This window comes from Poecilia formosa, unplaced genomic scaffold (assembly GCF_000485575.1).
Source record: "Poecilia formosa unplaced genomic scaffold, Poecilia_formosa-5.1.2 Scaffold5, whole genome shotgun sequence".
Lineage (NCBI taxonomy): Eukaryota > Metazoa > Chordata > Actinopteri > Cyprinodontiformes > Poeciliidae > Poecilia > Poecilia formosa.
This window is the reverse complement of record NW_006799944.1, coordinates 2,536,602-2,560,535: the sequence shown is the minus strand read 5'-3', so window position 1 is coordinate 2,560,535 and position 23,934 is coordinate 2,536,602. Positions and strand designations below refer to the sequence as shown.

Below are 23,934 nucleotides of genomic sequence, written 5' to 3'. Positions count from 1 at the left end.
TCATTCAGACCGTTCCCCTCCATGTGCTTTTCATACCTGCTGCTTCGCCTTTCATTCTTCATCCCCAAAATGTGAGACGGATCGGCAAAATATTATGACAAAACCCCGTGCCGTTTGTCCACGTAAATCTGTCTAATGATTTCCTATAATGTAAGGTGAACAGCTCAGGAAGGCACCCATTCAACACGCAGCTGGTGCAGCGTGTGACAGTGCAGCTGAAATGAGGGCCGACTAGTGGGGGTTTTAGATTAGCCTTTTAGAGTAGAGTGAGTTCTCAGGCACTCTATCAGAGGTGAGAAGAAGTGACGGGCTATTCTGCTCGCTGAATACCGTCATGATCTGGGCATTAAAGCTCATTCCTGGCAGAAAAGTGCATAGGGGGGGCTGAATGAATGCGGAATGACAACTACTGGGCCTGGTGGTCTTTCTGTCTTTCTTGCTCCCTGGAACTCTCTCAGTACTGGGTAAAAGTTTCTGTATGGAGTAATTTCAAATGCAAATGGGAGAGAATCCATTTGTCCTGTATAATAAATAGTTAATCTATAGATTAACAAATTAGAAAGTCACAGGTCAATAATAATTTTAAAGTAAAGAAACAGATTCATTGTACGCAGTAATATATCTTTCTGCTAATTTTGATCTTTATAGGTTACAGTGAATGAAAATTTGAAACTGATGGCTTTGTCCCTCACTTTTTTTCTTTCATTTAACTTTTTGTTTTCGTGCTTGGAGATAGTTGATACTTGAACTTTATGGAGGAAACCTGCTGGACATTGGTCAAGTCAATAGTTTTTTACAATCCTTAGGCCACAATGTGAGCACAACATAACATTTTTGTATTAAAACTTTTTTTTTTTTTTGACTGATCCTATATAATCTGACAAACTGAAATTGGGTTCTATTCATCTGTAAGCCATAAACATCAAAGTTGAATAAAGTCTATTTTGAAATCTATTATTTTATATTACATTTGTGTAATGTAATTGAAGTGAGTTATTAAAATGAACAATGGTGTTCTTATTTATTGAGATGTACCTGTGTTCGCATTTCTAATCATTCCTACAGTAAACATAAAGCAGTTATTTACAAACTACTGGTGAAATAGTTGTTAATTTGTATTCTCTATCAGCTCTGTCCCTGTAAGAGTAAATCTACAGCCAGTGGCTTTACACGTCAACTGGACATTTTTACATGACACCAAATATGCACCTAACTTAGTTAAAGCAACTGTGCGAATCCTAGTATTTACATACAGCCAAAGGTAAAGGCTGGAAATTTCAAAACTCATTTCTTGCTGTGTTTGCCCATCATGCCATGGAGGAGTGGAGTTGTGACTTGAAATACTATTTTGAGCTAATCCAATATTCTATTTGTAAGGTTTGAAATTGAGTTTAAAATGTCAATAACACTTCAGAAGCTGAGCCGTTACCTGGATTTGTGCCTCGTCTGTGTTCGGTTGTGTCCAATTCGGAAAAGAAAAAAGAAAAAAAGGAAAATAATACATTTGCGGTGTCACACATCCTCATCTTTGCTTTGTTAAAAAGAACACACATAAGAAAAAAAGTGGAGATGCATCAGTACAAAGGATGTAATCATTCTGAGCCATCACAACACAGATGCAACATTAGCCACAAGTTGTTTGCATACGAGAGAGGATGTGCACATGTACTTTTACTGCACTGTGTTAAGAACCAAGACAGACATTAAAGCCGTCTACAATCCTTTTAAAAGCAACGGCAGAATAAATAAATTTACGTCAAAACAGGACACTGGAACACTAGTGTATGCTTTGGTTTTCAGTAGGTTTCATTACAGTAATGTCATCTTTACTGGTGATTTTGCAGATCATGCAAAATCTCTTTGTCACAATCCTGACCAACACAAGGAAAATCGATCACATCATACTAGAGTTTAGATTTTCTTTATAACCCAACTGAACACAAAACCGCAGTCACATCAGGCCAAAATCATATGCTTGATGGTCTGCTACAAACAGGCTACAATACATACAGCACAGACATAAAACTGTGTTAATTTAAGTATTATTGTTTAAATAGAGGAGTGGGAAATTTATCCTGTTGAGAAAGTAAAGTTCAGAGGTTAATTAGACTGTAACAAGCCCTGCACACTGCACAACTAAATGCCACTAGTCCTGCCCTGCTCCGCTCCTATCAATCACACATCCCATAAGGTTTGCACTTGACTCACCCTGCGATTACATGTGATACAATTAAGCTGAAACTTGTTAAGCAAAAACTTAAAATAGGAGAAGTTACACTAATGACTCCAGCAGAGTGTAAAGTCAGAGGTCTGGAAGTACTTTAAACTGGTCGCAGTTTAAAACAATATGTCAGGTTGACTTCAGGCTCAGGCCTCTAATTAGAGTGAATAGTTGGGTTGGATTGGGCTCAGACACAGTGTCTATGGGCTAAGGTCGGCCGTGTTGGGTGGATCTTTTAGGGCCGAACTAACCTCTAAGACACCAGCTCTTAAATTAATACACTTGGTTACCAGTTTCTCACAGGACACATTTTACTTTTTTTTGTCTAAGCAATTCAACCCAAAGAAAAACCCATATTTCTGTAAAAAAAAAAAAAAAGCAGCACTTCAAGCAAAGCAAAGCAAAGTCTTCAGAACATCCAATCAAGTCTAATGAGATTTACTCTGACATGATGCCACAGCATGATTCTAGAGAGATATTATACAATATGTAAACTGCTATACAAGGAAAAATAGGACACTGGACTTGTTTTGGCAGTGTGAAGGGTATATATTCTGCTTCATCCCTTCCTCCTATGGAGTCGTCTGACCACAGTATGGTGTGTCTCTAGCTCACAAAGCAGATACTTTTTAAAAGAAAAAAAACACACAGACCCATACTGCTAAGATCTGGAAGGAGGACAGACAGCATTATGGCACTGCAGGGATGCCTCAACTGGACCATATGAGGGAAGTTTTTTTAAGTGCTCGGACATAAACAAACAAACTGAAAAGATATTGGACCATATCAAGTTCTGTGAGGACTTAATTCTGTCCGCCCAGACATTTGAGAAGCGTCCTGAAAACAAACAATGGGTATAAAAAACTCAAACTGAAATTCCTTTTAAATGAAAAGGAACAATGCCTTATAAAGTTAGTAAAACTAACATCCAACACCGGCATGACTAGTGAGGAGAAGGACCTACATCTCAAAGTCACATCCTGTTTGGCAGAGCTGGTTGCTTGAAGACCGCACAGATGAACAGTTTTTTATTTATTTTCTTTTTTTCAGCAGTCTCCTAAGCAAAGCATTTGGCGTGGGAGAGAATAAAATAACCAGTCAGAATGCTATGGTAAAGTTTAAATATGCTCTGCTGCTTCTTAACCTAAACAAAACCCTCTTCTTTGTTTACTCGAGACTAAATAAGGAACAATATGACAACCTGCCCAAAGAAATCTACAACAAACACTGGCTTCTGAAATGTGGCTAGATATTGCTTGCATAATTTCTTCAATTTGATAGTTCTGAGACACCATCAGAGAGCACTGTGCTGAAGTAAAAGATTATTTTGTCTCGGGCACATGGTGCAGGATGGCACTGCATTGCTTTGCTTGGCCCGGGTCTGCTCTGCCGTCACGCAACACACAATTAGAAAAAGGTTTCAAAGCGGTGTGCTGTGCATCAAAACCTGTCACTGAGCAAAGCGCAGAAACTGCCACCTGGTGAGGTCTTACCAAATCAGCGGCGTTGCTTAGAGACAAATGATTCAGTTTCATCTCATCTTATAGAAGTTAAGTCTAAATTAACTAAGACTTAATGACTTAATGTCACAGCAATACGCAATGATGGAGTATGTCGCCAGAAGATATGCTTCTCACTTTCAATTAAAGTGCCTAAACCTGCTAAATAGATTTGTCGGTCTACACTCCAAGGTGCGACACCCTGCTGTCATCATACATGTTTCTGATGAAGCTGATTAAAGTTTAGTAAACTGCTCTGCCTTTCCTGCTGTGTCAGACTGGAGGGGTGAAAGGTTGAAGGATTTAGCTCAAGTGACTAAGGAGAGGGGAATCTGGACCTCTTTGCTTAGGCTTCTGTCTCTGCGACCCAACCCTGGATAAACAGAAGCCATGGTGGATGGATGGATATTGCAGAGAGGGTTTCTCTAAAACCCTGGAATAAAAAGGCATTTTCTCTGTGTTCATTTTTTTTTTAAACTCATGTCATAATCAAATTCCACCTGCTTGATTCAAGTGGGTGAATGTTTGAATTTTACATCAAAAATAATGATAGCTGAGTTACAATCAGACAGCGAGAGCAAGAAAGGGAAATCAGACTACACAAAAAGGGTAGTGTGATATATGATCTACTGTTGTTGCATTAGAATCAGATTTAATAACCTTTAAAACTATTTAGTTTTGAAAAATATTTCATCTAACAACCTAATTCAGGGCAATTACAATAAAACATTTCAAATGGCATGAAAAAGCTACCCAGTCTGCATGAGAGTGTAGTATTACAGTTAGACAAGGATACAATGCAAAACATAATTCATGCCTTTCCTGGCGTGACTTACGCCAGGATTAATTAATTGCACAGCAAGTATGTATATTTAACCTTTCTGTACCACCTTATTGCTGCAATAGATCAGTATTAGCAAAGCTTAACATTGTGAACCACATGGACTGAGTGAAAAACATTTCTGTTGAAAGTAAGTTAGCAAAGAAAAAATTTAAATTCAAACACCTTACCTGTGACTGCGCATACGTAAGGACTCATCAGTGCAAATTGTATAAACAAAAAAAAGTCTGGCAGACTTTTAGACATTTTATCAGTATTGATACATAACTAAGATAATATTTATTTTCCTTGTGTTGAAGATGGGAAAATGTATTCGAAAGATATTGCTCAAGCATGAATATAATCCCAGAAAAATTCCCTGTATGATGGGTCTAATAAGTGTTAAAGATCAACTCACATTAATCAACTGGACACACTGCTTCCAACTGTGTTTTTCTGCATTATCATAGTGTGGACACATTTTTAAATTAAGAGAGGAAAGAAGCGATGTGAAGCCAACTCTGTTAGAGGTTCTCTTTGGTCAGGATCTTTCCATTTGTGTGATGTGAAAACTGAGACTAAACAGCAACTTGTCTGTTCTGCTGCAAATCAAAATTTTACATTTTCCTTTCAGTCACATTTGAATTAAATCTGTTTTTAGATATGGTCTAAAAAGTAAGCGGCTCCACAGAGCTCCAGCTTGATCACATGATTTTGTCAACTGTGGAGTCTTTGCATCAACCCACAGAACTTGCAGAGGATCTAGAGCTAAGCTTGGTCTGATCCAAAGTTTCCACTGCTAACATAATAGAAGAGGTGTATATACACGGTGGGCCATAAGTTTCCATACATAGAAAAAAATAAACATTTTATATTGGACAACCGTTTTTATTTTTGTGTAATCGCTGCACGTCTTGGACCACTTCATGGTTGATTTGCGACATATTAAGTTTTCTGAAACTTGCAAATAAGTTTTGCCACAGTGTTGTGTGTGATGCTCATTCCATGTTTTCTGTTAAAGTTTCGTGCAACCATGCGATCCAGATCCAGACATCAGTATAATTTCAATTCTTTGCTCTTTTCTCAAATGCATCTTCTTGGGCATCTGAAATGTAAAATAAATATACATTTTACATTCTCATATGTATGGAAGCTTATGGCTGTACAATGTATTTTTATCATGTGAACAGGGCCTATAATGTAATATGCATGAGCAGTTTCAAGAGTTTTTTTTTTTGTTTTTTTTCTTCTTCAAACTGCTGGGCGGAAGAAAGTAAAAAGGATAGAATCAATGTGAAACTCAAGGACAATCAGGAGGTCACATTTAAAAATAAGATTGGATGACAGTCTGCGAAAGTAATTTGGCTTTCATTCAGAAACAATCTACCAACAATGTCACAAAAACGTATGAGTGGATTTTCCACAGCTCAAAAGTTTATCCTTCCCGATAACGCGAAGGAAGCGTAACAATTTTCAAAAACCGTGCATACATTTACACTTGCAAAGCATCACTCTTTTGCCGTTAGGCGGTACACTCCGAGTGCTGCCGAAGCCGACGAAGTCAAATGGAGGCTTAATTACAACGATAAGTTGTTGCCCTGCAGCTTAAAACATCTTATCACTGAACAGCTGGAAAGAATTTTCCATGACGTGATGAATCCATAATTGGGTCCAGGGTGACTGTCAAACAACAAGCCTCCCTGTGGTGTCGTTTTTCATGTCCTCCGGGCATGAGCGATTGAAAGTGGGTTTTGTATTTCTGGTGATTCAGCGCGACCTATGGCACAGTTGCGTGTAAACCTTTAAAACAAATCCTTAACCACAGCTTCTCTTAAAGGTTCACATTGTATTTCTGTTACATCAAATTGCACACTCTAAAGTTCAACATATTGCATTTTATGACTCTCACCACTCAAATTTTAGCTGGCATTGCCACAGAGTGGGAAACTGCCTGGTGCAAAACGGTAAGTACCATCACAGCAAGACAGCAGGCTTTTTGGAAAAATATAGGAATCCTTCCTTCCATGTTGCTCTGCAAAGAGAAAATGGTACTCAGAAAAAAAACAAAAAAAACATTTTATTTATTTATTTTTCTCTGAATCATTTGCTTGTTTTCTGAAGTAGGCAGCCTTGATGGGCCCTGCAGAAAACGGTCATGGAACAAAGTTTGAGGGGGTTATTTGCTGAATAAGTGGTAGTCTTGAGCTGAAAGGTTTCAAAGCAATTGGTGCAATTAGACATACTGAGCGACCAAAGTCCTGCAGCCGCTCTTGTGATAGAAATACGAAGACCAGCATGTCGATTTGTATGGGACGCAACGGAAAAGCAAAGGCATGGAAGCATACAGAGCTTTCAAATGAATTATTCTGCAGGCGTCAACATGTTTACTGACAGAAAGAGAGAAACAATGGCAAAAAGAAAGAAAGGAAAAAAAAAATAAAGAAAGGAAGGATAAAGAAAGAAATGAGGGAAAATAAAGAAACAGAGAATGAATGAAAGAAAAGTTTAGGTTGAAAAATCTAAAATAAGTGCACGTCAAGTAAACTGAAACATTATCATTTATTTCAGTAATTTCATTGAAAAAAATTAAAATCACATCCAGTATGCAACAGCCAGCGACAGTTTTAGGTATGCCTGTTCAATTGCTTGGTAAAAGAAAACAGCAAATTAATCAACAAATTTGCAAAAACGCAACCCTTCAAGATGTTGTGTAGAATAATTGCTAAATTACAAACTGGGCATCTGAGCAGAAAACAAATATAAGTGACTTTAAACGTGGCTTGGTTGTGGTCTTATTGCATTTACAGCAGATTAGCAGTTTCTGAAAAACTGAGATAAAACAAAAAAAGAAGAAAATATCCTTTAGATGACAGTTTGTGGACAGACCTGCCCACATATCTCACAGTGCCACCAAAATTGGACGATAACAGTTTGGAAATGTATTTCCTAACTTTGGAATTAGGTGTCAACCACATGGACATAAAGATCCATGGTTCTATGATGATTCTTATGGTGCAATGATGAGGGAGGTATTTTCTTGTTACACTTTGGGTTCTTTGTAACAACTGGCTAATGTTTACACACCCCAGGCTACCTGATTAGGTCCATGCCCATCAAAGTATCACCACTGTTTGAGAGAACATGGGGAATCAACAACTTGCCTTGACTCTAACGCACATCCATATGCTTCAAAGAGGTGAACTAAATCTCTTATTTTTAGATTGAAAGTGTTATTATTGGTGAAATGTTTAACCATCAGTAAGGCACTGATGTGTGTTATTGCCTCCAAAAACTTTTAAGACGCAAATTTCAACCTGGATCTAAAATAAAATGACTGTAACACCAACATATTGCTGATTGATTTATCAATGTGCTGCAGAAGGAAAATTATTCAAAACCAGAATTAAACAGAACTGTTTGCAAACAAGCAGACTAGTTTATATTTGGTAAAAAACAAAACAAAGAGTTCCAATTTTAGATTTAATTGTGAATTTTTCTGGAAATAAAAGAGCTTTCCGTCTCACGGTCGATCACAAGATTATCTTCCAAAACAGACATTTATACATCATAACAGTTTTATGTATGCTGCTGTGTTATTAGAGAAAAATAAAACCACTTATTTTGATTAAAAGATTGAAGAAATGTTGACCTTGTGATGATATTGTTCCAGTAGAGCGTGCAGACTTACCCTCACATAACTTATTAAAACTCTTTATCAAAGAATGAATTATTGTCTGAATGAATTCAAAGCACTGCCTGGTTTACATGTTCCAGTATTTTGACTTAACTTGCAAAATTCACAGCATAAACGGACAGGCATCTAAAAAAATTATCGCAAAATTACGGATGTTTTTACTGGTATCTTGGACTGTGCCATCCCAGCACTGGAACATGCTTTGATCCATTGTGATATCAGGGTCCTGCTGCAAAGTCAACATCGCCCCCAGCCTCCAGTATTTTGTAGCCTCTGTGAAGTTTTCTTCCAGGGTTGCCTTGTATTTACATCCACCCATCATCCCATCCCCCTCCGGCCTGAGGATGATGCTACTATTGCCACTGATAACCATAAAGATATTTAAATTTCAAGCTTTATCTGACTTGAACACATCCTTCAGTATTTGCAGTGTCCCTTTGTGGCAAAACCACAAACTGGCTTGTCTTTCAACGATGACTTTCTTCTTGACAGTTTTCCACGAAGGCCAAATTCACAGCATTCACTCTGTCAACAGATTCTGCATCTGAAGCTGTGGATCTCTGCAGCTCCTCCAGTGCTACAGTGGCTCTATTTAATGTTTCTCTTATTAATACTCTCCTTGTCAAACCTCAAACTCAATCAAAGGGAACTTTTCTGTTTTACTTTTCTCCAGTGTCTTTTTTGTGGCCCGCTGTCTGCTCACTGCTCACATGAAGCCGGACTTTTCGTGGTGCCTCCATCCTGACCTTTTGGCCGGCATCCAGATTCCTGCTGGCATCACGTTGCTGGCGGTTCATGTTTTCCTGCGGCCGCTAAGCCAGGAGACAGAACCTTTGGGCTCATAGCTGCGTTTGGAGTTGAGCCAGTGCAGAGAGTCAGTTTTTCTGATGCTCCTATCCTGTCCTGTTTTTGACTCATGTCTCCTGCTTTATTTCTAAAGCTGTAAAGCTTTACATAAAGAGCTGCCTTGATTCTGTTTTTTAAGAGATAAACATTTACTGAAGTTTTTTTTTTCTTTCATGTTTCTTGTGATAATATTTCACTCCCTTTCCAGTCGTTAACAGGAATGACCCCCATGTGGCATCAGTGCAGGGAAAAAAAAGCACATTACACATCATGCAATAAGAAAAGAAAGAGCATATCTTCAACAGGAAAATCCAAGCAAAGACTGCTTTTATCTTCACTATGAACATTTCTGGGCATTATTTTGATAAATTGCACCTTATGCTCTGATTACATCTACTGATTTGTTGCTCGGGAAGTGTAGCCTCCTACCAGGAGATTTCAAATTTCCTCATCTCTAGCAGGGGGCCTCAGAGCCACCCTCACAACACCTGCACTGTGTTCCTGTTAGGATCAGAATGCAAAGCTATTACACACTGGAGGGTTTGTCTCAATCACACAGAATGGCTATGAATTTTAAATGTGGGATTAGAGCCCACGGAGGAGCGGACGCATGGGAGACACACAGTCAGTTGAGTGCTAATTTGATTTTTTTTTTTTTTACAAACTGCTCCTACAACACATTGTTAGCAGGGAAGATCCATTGCTTGTGCTTTAGTTTGCCAATCGTTTTCTTGATTCGGAGATTCAGACCACAACAGGAACAGGCTGATTCACCAAAAGGAAATCATTTGATCAGGATGTAAGACCTTGACTGAACTCAGTAGAACAGCTTTTTAGCACCTAATGTCTTCTTCAAATCCAGTGCTTAGATTTGTTTGGCTCATCTGTTTTCCGTCTTTAGTTTCCGTGAGCCACGTTGCTTTCTATCGGTGTTAGAGTGATTTGGGTTTCTTCAGCGGTAATAAATATTATTCCTTTGTTGTTTCAGGTGGAGATATGGAAGACTCATCTCCGTATGAACCTGTAGCCCCCAACCGGCAACCCGACGTGTTTGGCTTGGCTTCCATCTCTTCAGGTATCCCTCCTTTGATCTAAACTGAGATCAGCACTGAGCTCATCTTGCCCTTCTGCACTTTCAAAAGAGGGTGTAAAAGAGCTTATTACAAGGAACAAAATGTAGAGACTTTCTTCCAAACCTGCTATCTAGTTAATTTAAAAGCGATTTTCCGCTTTTCACAGTTTTGATTATATTTTCTGAAATGGTGTGTGGTTTTCAGCTTAAATATTGTTCTCAATATTTTTTTACTAATATAAATGGGAAAATTGTTGCATTCATTTAGTGAAGCCCCCTTGAATTCAATATTGATAAGTAAGATAATGTGCCACTGTGTGTCACTTAATCTTGATAATCATTCAGATGTTTTGCAAATGCTTCAGATGTTTGTTAGGATACATTAGTGAACAAACAGAAGACCATGAAGACCAAGGTCAGGGATAAATGTCTTGACAAGTTAAAAGTCATTTCTCAAGCATTGATCATTTAATTGAGCACTGTTCATGTGTCACTGGAAAATGAAACAACTGCAGAACTTTGAAGAAATTTATTTTATAAATTTCATTTATGAGAAACTGAGACAATCAGAGAAGCAACTAAATGGGGCCGTGGTGACTGTGGAGAGTTCTCAGAGAACTACAACTCGGGTGATAAGTATCTGTTGACAAAACAACTCTATATGGAAAAAAGCAAGAAGAAAGCCGACCTCATAGGAAAGCAATACAAATTCCCGCTTACAGTTTGCCACAAGACACACACAGTACAGAGCAAGCATTGGAAATAAGGTGCCAAGATCACATCAGATAGTAAGTACATTTTTTGGCCCAGATGCAAAATGCAATGTGTGGAGGAAAACAACAAGTGCAGGTCATTCTAAACACCCATCTCCACAGTTAAACATGATGGTGGCACAATCATGTTAGAAGGAAAAGTGGGCTGTATATAGTTTTAATTCAAGTTGGCTTTCAGATTACTAATTACAAAAAAAATGTGGAAAACAATGTGTCCTTCTACTTTCTATCCATACTTTGAGTTGGCCTGTCATCCCAATAAGATGCATTGAAGTTGCAACCTGACAAAGCGTTCGAAAGTTCAAGAGAGCTTTGCACTGTCGTCAAAATCAGCTACTCTTTGCTTTGCAAGGGGCTTATTGCTTCATCTGTCCTTTCATACACTCTGGTTGTTGGATATTTATACCGCACAGTCAGTTTTGTGTTCACCACACTGCATTTTTCCTAACCATTGATTTTGCTTCTACTGTGATTTCTTCTTTGCTTTACTAATTAAACAGCTCAGAGTTATAGCCAGCTATTTAATCTGTTGGTTACCATTGCCAGGGTGTAACAAATCAATACAGCTACCCACATTTTTAAACCACAGCTACAATAGGTAGTGCACCACAGGGCCATATAATGGATGTGACTGGACAATGAAATATCTAAATCTTGAGTTCAACTGTGCAAGATTATTTGCCTTTGTCATGTTCTCACAGAAATTTCCACTGGGTGCTCTATTTCGTTTTCCAAATCCACAAACGCCAACTGCAGTGTATTTCTTTTTTTCTTTCTTTTTTTTTTTTTTTTTGTCAAATGTAGCACTACTTATTGCATATTTTCTGATATCTCATAAAGAACCACAATCTCTTTGGGAGAGAAAAAAAAGCATATTTTGAAAAATTGACTATAAAAATGTGAACAAATAAAGCAGATCATGTTAGCGTCATTAGTTTTGAAAGAAGATGATGTAGCCCAACATTTTAAAAAAAGTGTGTTACATCCTTATTGAGATTTTCAGCTAACAAGCACTCAAAAATAAAGTCAAATGTGTTCTAAGTGCAGTTTGTTATGATAAAGTTCGTAATGTAGAAGCAAAAATATGTGTGCCAGGGTGAGAAGAAGTAATGCAGTAGGATGTATCTAGACATAACAAGATACAACAGGGGACTCATTACTGTATCCATTTTACTTCAGCTGTTTCTCCCGTTCTCTCGGAGGTGAAGTATTGAATTCGCTCTCCAAAAATCTTTTTAGCCTCAAGCTTTGCTCATTATTTACCATTTCTGTGGGCAGCATAATTGATTGTGGCACTGAGAGTAAACCACGGGCAAACAAAATAAGTAATTACACACTCATTTTATGCAGTTCTCACTACATTTGCCATGGCACTGGGAAACATTCATATTCATGTTTGCGGACGTTACAGTATGGATAGCAGGGGGAATACGTGATATCTGATTGGTTGATGAGGCCGGTGCAACGTGAGCTTTCAGAGAGCAGGAGAAAATTGAAAAGTAATCTCTGCTCTGATTTTGTCTGAAAATGAAAATAGGGTTTGGAAGGTTGAGCAGAAAAGAAAAGAAATTATATAATATATTGTAATGTGCACTCTCTCTAATTTGGAAACAAATGAAACATAACAACACATTGTTTCTCCTTTTAATACTACAAGGCAGCCAAAGCCACTTGGTTTTGTTTTCCTCGAAATGCAGTCGCGGGTTTTAAGTAGTCTCTATTTAAAAGGAAGGAACATAGTGATCCTTGTGGGGTCTGTCATATTGAATGAGGACAGTGTTTACATTCAGTTTTTTCAATGATTCAAAACTTTCTGGTATTAACACATAGATAAAATTCTGTGTGGCTCGTACTCCTCCATCAGCAGTGTTTCAGCTGGTGAATGCTCAGCTCAGCTCATCTTTACATTCTGGATGGTCTTAGTACAAAATGTGAGCCTTTTTCTAATTATTCCCGAAATGAGATGACAATAGAGTGGGAGTTCTTCATCAGAAACTGCCACTGGCTTGATGGATTTCACTTCTGAGTATCAACTATTTATCCATTCGGGGCCTGTGAGTCTGCCACATCAGCCCCTACCTCTGCTAAAAATGATCGACAAGCAGATAGACTTATGATGGGTCCGCTCAGCCCAAACATGACTGCATGTTCGATCCGAGACATGATAGTAATTACAGCATTGATACCAAGGCGAGTGTTAGGCACCGGCACCCACTTCAGCTCCACACAAGTCACAAAACAAAGTCCTCCACTCTGTTTGTGTGCTTAGTGTTTAATGTAAATAGCAGTGGATTTGTATGTCAGGTGTCTGGTGGCTGTGCTGGTGTGTCACAGAAACTTCAAAAGGGAATATAAGTAGATTTGAGTTCTGGAAATAATCATTATCCTCAGCACTGCTTGTTACTTTTACCGTCCATCAGGCACCATATTCTGGCTCAAATATAGAAGACCGAACTACTTGCTGCATGAACGATTTCTCCATCAGAGCTATAATGTTCAGAGAAAAAGTTTGTCTGACTTGGGGGTAAAAAAAAAAAAGCTTTAAAAATTCACTTAAGAATCTGCTTAAAGTGGTTGGTTTGGCCGAATGTTTACTAAAGCCAACAAATCAAGCTTAAACTCTGAACTTTGTGTAAGCCCTGTCTACAGTTCTTATTGACCTTTACTTTGTGCCCTTATGACTCCTCTGGACATTAGGTGACCTGGATGTCCTCTACCTAGAAGCCCGTAGTTGTTGTTTTTAGCAGACTTTTCTAAAATGTTGTATTTTGGCAAAACTCCCAATGTTTACCACCTTGTCAGGATACACAAACTGAACTTGGAGTTATTAATATTAATAACAACAAAGACAACTTTGCCCCTGTTTTGTTTCTGTGCTTCTGGGCACTAACACAATAAACCACACTTCAGACCCGGAGCCAATCCCAAAATGCTGCAAAAGAGTGAAAAAAAAATTCTGGCTTGGGACTTTTTGTCAGTCGACTCACAGTGTGTTTTGCTTTTAAACTGATCTTTCCAGTAAGCTATTTAATTTGCTTGGCTGCAGCCCTGATTGATACTTTATTATCATTAGTGTTATTATTAGAGGTACCAGTAGTACTAGTAGTAGTATTACTTTCGAATGAACCATAAACACATGTGAAGAAGCTACAAAAGGCTGTCAGAGCCAAGTGTCCCCCTCAATCTTTGACAATCACATGCAGATCTAGGCTGAATAAAATGTAATTGTTTACTTTGTTTTTCTTAGCCCTACACCTGGTGTTTTTTTTGTTGTTGTTTTTTTTTGTTTTTTTTTTCATGCAAGGTGGTGAACAATGAAATTGTTTCTCTGATGAAGGAGGAGGGAAACGAGCTATGGCTTCCTGCATTTTAAAACTGATATCTTTGTGTTAGGAGCTCATTTGCAACTATACCAATTGTCTCAATTAAAATACCTTTGCTTGCACAAAAACATTGTAATGGCAATTTAATGTGTTCTAATGAACCATGTTGTTAAGTAATCCTAACAGATATAAAACACAGTAAACAGAGCAACAGAAAGCAGAGGCGGTTTCTGATGTAGGGTCTTGATACCCCACACTCCTTCAATTGTGCCCATTTTTCTTTAATCACACTTGGTGGAGTAACAAAGAGGAAGGATGGGTGATCATCTGTGTGAAACAGTGAAAAAATAAAGGAAAGCAAAAAGAACAGCTTGAATCTGTAACTTGGTTCAAGACCTTTTGTTTGTAAAAACCACAACACAGTTAGGATCCTTTCAACAAGGGCAGAAACAAGAAAAAAACAAAAGAGTTGCTTTATCTTTCCTTAAAAATAACAAACTCAGAAAAAATGATGTATCTAGTTGGAATAATTTTTATCTTTTCACATTTGGAATTAAGCTGCTGATCTTTCTTCAGTAAAAGTGAGGTAGTATGAAGACGTATACTGACTAGGGGCGAAATGATAAACAAGCTTGGGCTTTCTGCAATAACAGAGAGCTCTAATGCCAGTTGCACATTATTGGACTATTATCAACATTATGATCTTAGATATTCCAGCCCACACTAGATTTGTTAGGTTTTAACATTCACCAAAGTTTAATATTTTGTCTGTCTCTGTATTTTCGATAGTCACTCAAGAACTACTTCTTGCATACCTCAAAACAAGAGAAAGAACAAAATGCAGAATATCAAGTCTAAAGCATTCACCTTCATGTCTGAATTTCATAGTATTTCATGAGACAGACTTTACTTCATTTGGTGACATTTTGATATCACAAGATCTTGTTACACCTCTTTACAGACATCTCTGTGCCTGATTATTGATTCAACGGTTTGCACTGCAGAGGCATATTGAAGCTGCATGTGCTTACAAGAAAGAAACTGGTCACAGTTCATGATAAATCAGCTTATATGAATCAACTTATATGGTTCTTGAATTAAATGGCAACAGACACCTTTTGGTGAGGGGTCTGCAACCTGTGGCTCAGGTCTTTTCCACAATGTCACGTGATAAGTTTCGCTGGGCCCCATGAGGGGGAAAGGAGGGCTGATGTATGGGTCCCATATGGGTTTGTCCGCGGATTCCACAATGGCCCCACATGGGATTTCCCATATAGGGCCATAGGCCACATGGGCCCTACATGGGCCCTAAATGGACAAACCCATGTGGGCCACCACCATATAGGACCCATGTAGGGCCAATGTGGGCTGTGGCCCTACATGGGCAAACCCATGTGGGGCCATCGTGGAACCTGCGGACAAACCCATATGGGCCCCATATGGCCTGCCCTCCTTTTCCCCACATGGGGCCCACCTAGGCATGCTGGCAGGGAAATTATCTAAAAACTAACTAAATGTCTTTAAATGTAGATAGAATAACAAATGCAGCTTTTTTTTCCGGAAGTTTTTTCCTGCAATATTTGCATTGCATTTCTACAGAGAACAAGTCTGAAAGTATCAATGTTATGTTTTCGTTTTCATTAAGCTGGTAACTATATGAATATTCAACATCATTTACCATCCTACAGGGAAAAAAAATCCATCGTCTTTAGCTAAATTTTGTTTATCTTTATTTTAAATAATAAAAATAGAGAGTAGATATTGATCTAATTCTAATTTGAATTTATTTCATGAGGTACAGTGCATATTAATCAATATGAGTATTTTTAAACAACCATGTAAATGTGCTAAATTTTGCCACAAGGGCTAATTTTCATCTGTAATCCCCTGGCAGGTTGATGGTTAAAAAAAAACAAAAAAACAACAACTGACACACATGGATGAACACACATGGCAACATTGTTGTAAATGATATCTAAACTTATAAAAATTCTTAGTTACATGCACAGTTCTATGCAAGTTTTTTTATTTGGCTAGGCTGAGAGCAGAGGTTGCTCTTTATGCTGTAAAGGTTGCAAACAGGCAACTGTTTTAGGTGCCGGACTTTAGGGGGCAGGGAGTATAAGGATAGCAGTGGAAAGTGAGATCTCATAAATTTATCTTTGAAATAATAGAAAATCTAAAACCAAAAGCATATTTTTGTTCTGCTTTTCTTTTTTTCTTTTTCTTTCCTTCTGTCCTTCAAGTAGATTTCACACTCACTAGTAATGCATGAGTTTACTGGAGCATGGAGTTCTGTGCATAAACAACCTGCAGTGACTGGGGTTTCAAGCCCCACTTAAAACAACAGAAATACTTCCAGAAATACTGCATGGTTGTCTAATATTTAAAAAAAAAAAAAAGAAATCCTAAAAGAACCTGGCAAAATGTCTGAGTGTGACAGTGGACATCTCCAGATCGGTTGTATTGTTCAACAATATCAACAAAGTCTTGGTTGTATTCAGGAAGCAAGAGAATACAGTGAAAAGTGGGGATGAATCATTCTTCAGAATTTAACCTTTATCAAAGGTTAAATAAGTGGCGTTTTTCTACAAAAAGATGCAGAGATATTATTTATAATGATTGCAACACGGTATTTTGCAGTGTGTTCTCTTTTCTTGGATCGGTACTGAGCTGATTAACTTATCGAGAGCAAAGGGCAGCAGAAAATCCTCCATTCAGGGTTTCCTCCTGGAATTAGGTTTAACATCCTTTAGTTAGACCCTCCACCTCTCCGCTCTAAGCCCCTCACCTCTCAGCAGAGTATGTCCGCCGTCCAATTAAATCTAGAAAGCTGCTTGTAGCACAGCTGCGGAGATGGAACAGTGCACCAGCTCTGCTAAGTATGCTGCTGCAAATGTTTGACATTTTCACGCCATTGTCATAACAATTCTTGTTACTTAGGCAAACACTAGCAGGTTTTTTTTTTGTTTGCATATGTACATTGAGGTTTCCAAGCGCTTTGGGGTGCAAGAGTAGCTTTGCATGGATTTGTGCAAGATTAGTTTTGTGTATGCCTGCAGCTGTCCCCATGTGTGTTCATATTGCTTTTGCTAATATGCTTCATTATCCTGTGTGCATTTCCTAATCAGTTCACTCTTAGTAAAGCCTTAGCTCGTCCCTCAGTGGATTTGTAATGAGACTTGCCTCTTCTCCCCTTGCAGTAGTCAGCATTTTACAGAGAAAGTCAGCGTCAGAGCGCAGAATGTGTTGTTTCAGTTGACTTGAATCCTGATAATGAACAGTAGAACTGATCATTAAAGCAATATTGCACAGGCAAACCTTTAAATACGCATCTTGTTAAGCTGTCTCAAAGCTTTTTGTATTGTCATCAGCGTTGAGAGAGCTGAATAAAGAGTGCCAACGAGGAATGCCACAAAGGCAAATTAGAAATTCTCATAAACATTTCAGAATATACACCCGTGTTTGTTGTGACTCACAGCTTCTCTGGGAGCCCAGTGTTATCTGAGGAGTTCTCTATGTAAAAATATTTAGCTTTTGCACAATGTCCGTGACTTCTTGCAGCCTCTCGATCTCAAACTGCTTCGATTTGCTGCATTTATTTCATATTCAGTTGTAAAATGTAGCTGATCTCTGAGAAACCCAGCATTTCTCTGAACTCCACTGCCCTGCCTTTTATGAAATCCACTCACATAACCCGCTCGGTAAAGCTTAAAGAGATGATTTTGTAGATTCAGTGCGGCTCCTTTTCCTCCCCTCTGGAAATCCCTACTGCGACAGAGTATATAGCGCTAATGACTGATGAGGCCTTTGACACGGAAATGCTTGACACACTCCTCGGGGTCCGGACTAAAGACTTTCCTAACAAGCTCTCGCACGCTCACCCTGGGCTGTATTAAATTCAGACTTTGGCACCTTTCCTAATTACTGAGAACATACCAGGAGTCAACCTCATACTCCTAACCCAGCCTGAACCCCCCCACCCCCAAGCTCTATATACCCTCAAACTCCCCCAGCCTTTCTGCAGTGCAGCGTCCCTCGAGTACGGGATGATATATGAAATGCTGAATTCAAATTAGGCTGACAGAGAGCAATTACTTAAGAAAGAAGATCCCTTACTCTTTAGGAATTAAAGTATCCAAATCCTAATACAAAGTGCATACCCCATTTCATCAGCTTTTTTTCTGTTCTTACTAGCTCTTTTTTCTTTTTTTACTTTTTGCTCAGTTTCATTTTGACTATGCCCTTCTTTTGCACCAGAACACGGCCTGCTTCTCACCATCCGACTCTCTGACTAACCACTTTTTTCTTTCTCACCTCATTGTCTTGACTTCTCTCCCATTGTTTGCCAAAATCAGTATCACCACTAGAGAACTCTGATTTACGATCCACAAAGAGTCACTACATTTATTATGGATAAAGTGTTCATGGGAGTTTCAAGTTCACCTCCTAAACATTTTGAAATATGTTGTCAGCTCCAACATGAACTGGTTCTCATTCATCATGTTTAATAAGAGGTCATATTTCACCATTATCACTGGGGGAGAATGCTAGAAGAGACAGTAGAAGAAAACTAATCACTTTGATTGTGTTTTTTTTTGCATTTGAAGGACTTTGATTTTTAAGTCTTTAGTATATTTTGACAACCTTGGTAACAAGACTGTTCTAATATTTACAAGACTTTTGGTATATATTGATCCCACATCCAATATTCACTTAGTATATCCTTCCAGTTTTCTAGCCTTTCCCTTTGTCAGCTTTTCTTACTTGTTCTGTGGAACTGCTATGTTTATAGATAGGTATATTGTTATGCTGAGAGCAGTTGATTGCACCGCTGATGAGTTGCGTTAATTATTTTGTGCACTGTGCATTTTTTTTTCTTCCTGAACTAGGCTCCATTAATTGAAAGCTCTCCAGCTTGTCTGTGTGAGTGGCCATTTAATCTGTTTGTATCCTCTCACTTCATCCTTCGATCATGATCAGCTACAGTAATCAACCGGCACAAGTCTTCGCTCTGCTCTTAAAGCTTTTTCCATTTTTATACGTCTCATCTCGTCGGCTTATCAGCCCGCTTTCTCCGAACATTACTGCACAACGTGTTTTCTGAAAATCTGTGTTGTGATGCACTCGGAAAATCAATTATAACTCTGTAACACAATACTAAATGTTTCCCCTCTCGGCTCCACCTCTTTGCCTCCTTCCTCTTCGCCTCCTGCACTTGCATGCTTTCCTATTAGAGTGTAACAACATTAGAGCCATCAAGTGGGCTTTATGTCTTATGCCCGCCCTAGGACATCTTTTTGGTTCCAGCACCAGATTCCATCTTTGCTTCCCAATCAAAGGTAGTAAAAACCCATCCTTTGCTGCAGCCTCCATTGCAGACTCTGCTCGGCCTGGTCAGATAAATCGTAGGAGCTCATCCTTCTCCTATTTTCTTTTCATCTCAGACCCCCCCAGTGGCCCACATTATAGCTGCAGATGGCCAGGGGAGATTTAGAAGCTGCAATCCATCAATGTAATGCAGCCTGGACTACTGGACAGTCGCCCTGTGAACGTTTCCACCAGCTGGACCGTATTGCTCTCCTCTGGCCCTGCTTGAGCTCGGCCCACTTAACTAAAACTTGGGCCGTACTTCGGCCTCATTGTAGACCGTGGTTAAAATTAGTTCTTTTTTTTTCAGCTATTGGTGTAACAGTATAGGAACTAATTTGTTCCTGTCTGAAATTACTGATTAATTCTCATGCAAGGGTCCAAGTTTATGAAAAATGCATATGGGCAGAATAATTAGTGTAGGGTCGTCAGTGGAGCTTTTTGATTGACTGCTGGCATGGGAATACATCGAAACCCTTCTTAGCTGCTGTTTTTTGTGTTACTAGATAGAATATCTCAAGCTGTAAAAAAATCACTTCAGATTTGGTCCGTCAGTTGTTTCCTTATTTTAAACTAGTGATGATCAAATGCAGTGAAAGTTACTTATTTAGCCCAATAGTCCTTAAATTTATGGCCAAATTGGAAGCTGCAAATAAAACCTACATTTTAGCATCATTAGTCACCATATTTTCTTACATAATGCAAAATACAGGAGCAATACTTTACCTTGACTGTAAGCAATAGAAAACTCTTTTGAGACACATTTGACAATTAACTTATTCACTTAACAACTCCTACTGTTCCCAAAAGCCATGGCAGTGAGTCATATCTCCATATTAAAACTATGACTTGATATCCTTTCATTGCAAATCTGGGAATGTATGACTTAAGTTGTGAATGTGCCACATGTTTAAAAAAAAAATCCATGCCAAATTTAGAGATTGTTTATGTAAATTTATGTCAGCTTGAACCAGCAAATATATAATTCAGTGCTTGGCAATTATTGGTCCATATTAGTGCAAAAGACTACGTTTGATAGCCAATAACTTTAAACAATTTTATTATAGGGCAAACTAATTATTAAAATAATGTTACTTTTATGAATCTGAGCTGATTAACTGCTGACCTGCTAAGCAGAACATAAAGTGTTACGAGATCTGGACCAGCATGTAAAACCATTTAAACAGCCAGTGTTGTTAATGTCTTCTTCATAATTACACTCAGGAAGATGGAGATTCTCCTGTATTCAGCATTTTTTTTTTTATGGAAAGCAATATCTGGCTTTTGATTTCAAAGACATCTAATTATGTAGTTATGTCAGAATGTAAAACTTCATTCTGCTTTGGGAAACCAGAGACCCCAAAGTCATAATAACAGGCCGTAGTGAATCACTGCTCTGGAGTACTGCAGGGGAGATTGGTCTGCCTTGGATCAGCTGGTGGAACATGGCCTAAAAACGGTAATACATTTTATGCCTGTGGAGTTCTGCACAATATTGCGTTGCGTAGTCAGATTTCCTTTGGTGCTCTGAGACGTAATGACGGCAACACGACCCCCTTCAGCATTACCCATATTTTCTGCAACATTTGTAGAAAATGTATTTGCGTGGAAAAACCTCAGTTTAGGTTTTGTGTTCTAAAATATTTGTGAGACTATCGCCCTTTTTGCTCCTTCACTGCAGGTTGTTGAATTCACATGAAGATTGTTTGTTTTCAGACAGTAAACTTATCAAGTCTCCACATGCTGAGATTGGCCACGATTTCCACAGCTTCATTGATCACATGTGAATCTACTCCCGTTTTCATAAATAAAGTCCACTGTGTTTGAAATATGCTCAAATGTCGCAAAAGTAAAAGGCACTTAAATAATACTCAGAATATGTTGAGTTTAAACTGACTCTCTGTCTGGTAGTGTTGGGACAGATGAGGATACTGTGATCTAAAAAGAGTCAAATAAAATGTAACATTTGAACAAAAAAGCTCATGACAAAACACTTAGTACCCGTCCATTTATCAGAGTTCTTACTAAATTAATCTTAAGACATCTTCATAATAGCAACACTGAAAGGGAAGGTCATTTAAATGCTCTTCCTTCCCTCTAGGATGATTTTCTGGAATTTTGTTAGTCTTATGGGACTGCGAGTTTTGTTTCCCCGAAACCACAAAATCATTAATTTTGCTTATTTATTGTTATCCCCCCTTTTGGGCTTTTACGAGCTCTCTCCCCCAATTTCAAGGATTGATAACGTGTAACGTAACATGGGAGGACAATCCTGTGCATCTTTCAAAGCCCCTTTAAAAAAACAAAAAAGGCAGAAAAAAAAGATTGTCCTCTTCCTGCTCCAGGCTGTCTGATAGACATGGAAGGAGATTGGTTCTGTTGAATAAGAGATGAGTCTCTCAGAGTGTCACCGTGCCGCCACGACCTCTGAAATATCATTATCTACAGGGGAAAGAAGGTTAACTTCTCTAATATAGCCAGAGGGGTGCCACCAGTGAACATAAAGCTGCTTTATTACAAGTATATTTCATGAGAAAAGTTTTTTCTCTTATTACCAAAATGGTACAGCATCTGAGAACGTTCAAACAAGTTTAATAACATGACTTTTTTTTTTCTCAGCTATGATAAACAGCTGGATGGGTAATTTTAGGGGTTTTGTTGTCACTCAAAAATAAAAATAAATGTGCAACTGGATGGCACTGATGAACAAAACTCTGTTCCTGCATCGTCTCCATGACCTCAGCGGATCCCAGGATTGTGCGACGCAGTTTCTCTTTCTCCACCAACATTTCCGAGGCCTTCTGTTTTCACATTACCTCCGGAAGACGAATGAATAATGATGACAACGTTTCTCGTTTGCTCCATTAAGTCAAAAGACTGAAAGATACATTGAAATAATATTTGTAACAATATGACAACGTGATAATCACCTGGTATTATGGTAATCACGTCAGCTGTCAACGGGTTAATGAATAATTCATCAACATGTAATCTGAAATCATATCTTAATTTACTTATATTTGACTCAAGGTCTGTAACAGCCTGGATCGATTTAGGTGGAGTGGATGGGCCTGGCTGGAGGCGTCCCTCTGCTGGCTCACAGCTGTTTGAAAAATCGGAGGTAAAGATGACGTTGAAGTCTCTCTACCAGGGATTCATCAAACGATGTGAAGTCAGTGTTGATAAGTCAGAACATGAACAGTGAGGCAGGGCACAGGCTGCGCTTGCTTAAATATTGCAGCATGAACCAAAAGAATCACGCTTGATCACTATAATTAACCATAACATGTTTAACTAAAAATGTGTGAGCCATGTTAATAGATATAGGAACTACATAACAAATTTGCTTCAGATAAAAGAAGAATCTCCAGCACGAGTGATTTATGTAATTTTTCAGATGTTGATGAAAAAGACTTACATTCCATCAGCATTTAAAAAAACATAAATATTGCTCAGAATAGATGAAATGCTTGAAAATTTGAAATATTACAGCGACAAAGACATGAGAGATGACCCCATGTTCAGTCTGCTACACCTGCCCTGCTTCAAGAATGACTTACTTTGAACAGCAGTATAATCTGTTAATCCAAAATAATTATTGAACTGAATGTGGAAAAAGTTCTGCAGGGTTTGCAAATTTGGGGTTTTTATCAATAGGCTCCTCCTAATTAGTCTTCTTCGGAGTGGGTAAGATATCCAACATTGTACTGACGTATGAGAAAAAACTAAGAACCATCCATCTAAAAAAAAATACACGAGTAAGAGTAAAAAAGTTTTTATTTGTTCCTTTGTTTCATTTAATGAAATAAATTAGTACTGAAGTACTGGGCAACTAATCGAAACATCTGATTTAATATTTAAAAAGTATGTCATCAGACGGACAAAAACACGATATCTACAAAGTGCAGTATTTTAAAGACTAAAATGGAAAGAAAAAGGTACACAAATTAGTAATGTCATTCAAAAATAACAGATCGATTCAGGAGAATCACTTTTCCAAATCAGTTTTTTTCTTTCATTTAGACAAACAAAACAAAACAAAACAAAAAAAAAAACCTGAGACTAATACTTATTGTCAGCAATATAAATACAATGCAGTTTAGAATTTAGTGAATTACTTCCAGTGCTAAATTGCACAGCAGGCTCAGCAGGTGGAAAATTGCCTTAAAGTAGCAAAGCGTGTGCGTAATAAATAAGTCTTACCTTTAACTTGGTGCGTCTGTATTTCACGCCTTTTCTTTTTTACTTCCAGCCGAGTAGAAAGTACGGTGTAATAAAACTACTCCTAAAAGTAAATCACATCTAATTCTAACAAA

At 38.2% G+C, this 23,934-nt stretch overlaps 1 protein-coding gene across 1 annotated transcript in view; it reads left to right on the top strand.

Moving 5' to 3' along the window:
- Positions 1-23,934, top strand: part of LOC103145526 (GDNF family receptor alpha-2) — a 68,913-nt gene that overhangs the window by 8,242 nt on the left and 36,737 nt on the right. Inside the window, exon 3 of the mRNA XM_007562971.2 lies at positions 10,069-10,155. Within this exon, the coding sequence (XP_007563033.1) occupies positions 10,069-10,155 (87 nt within the window). The remainder of the gene's footprint in view (positions 1-10,068; positions 10,156-23,934) is intronic.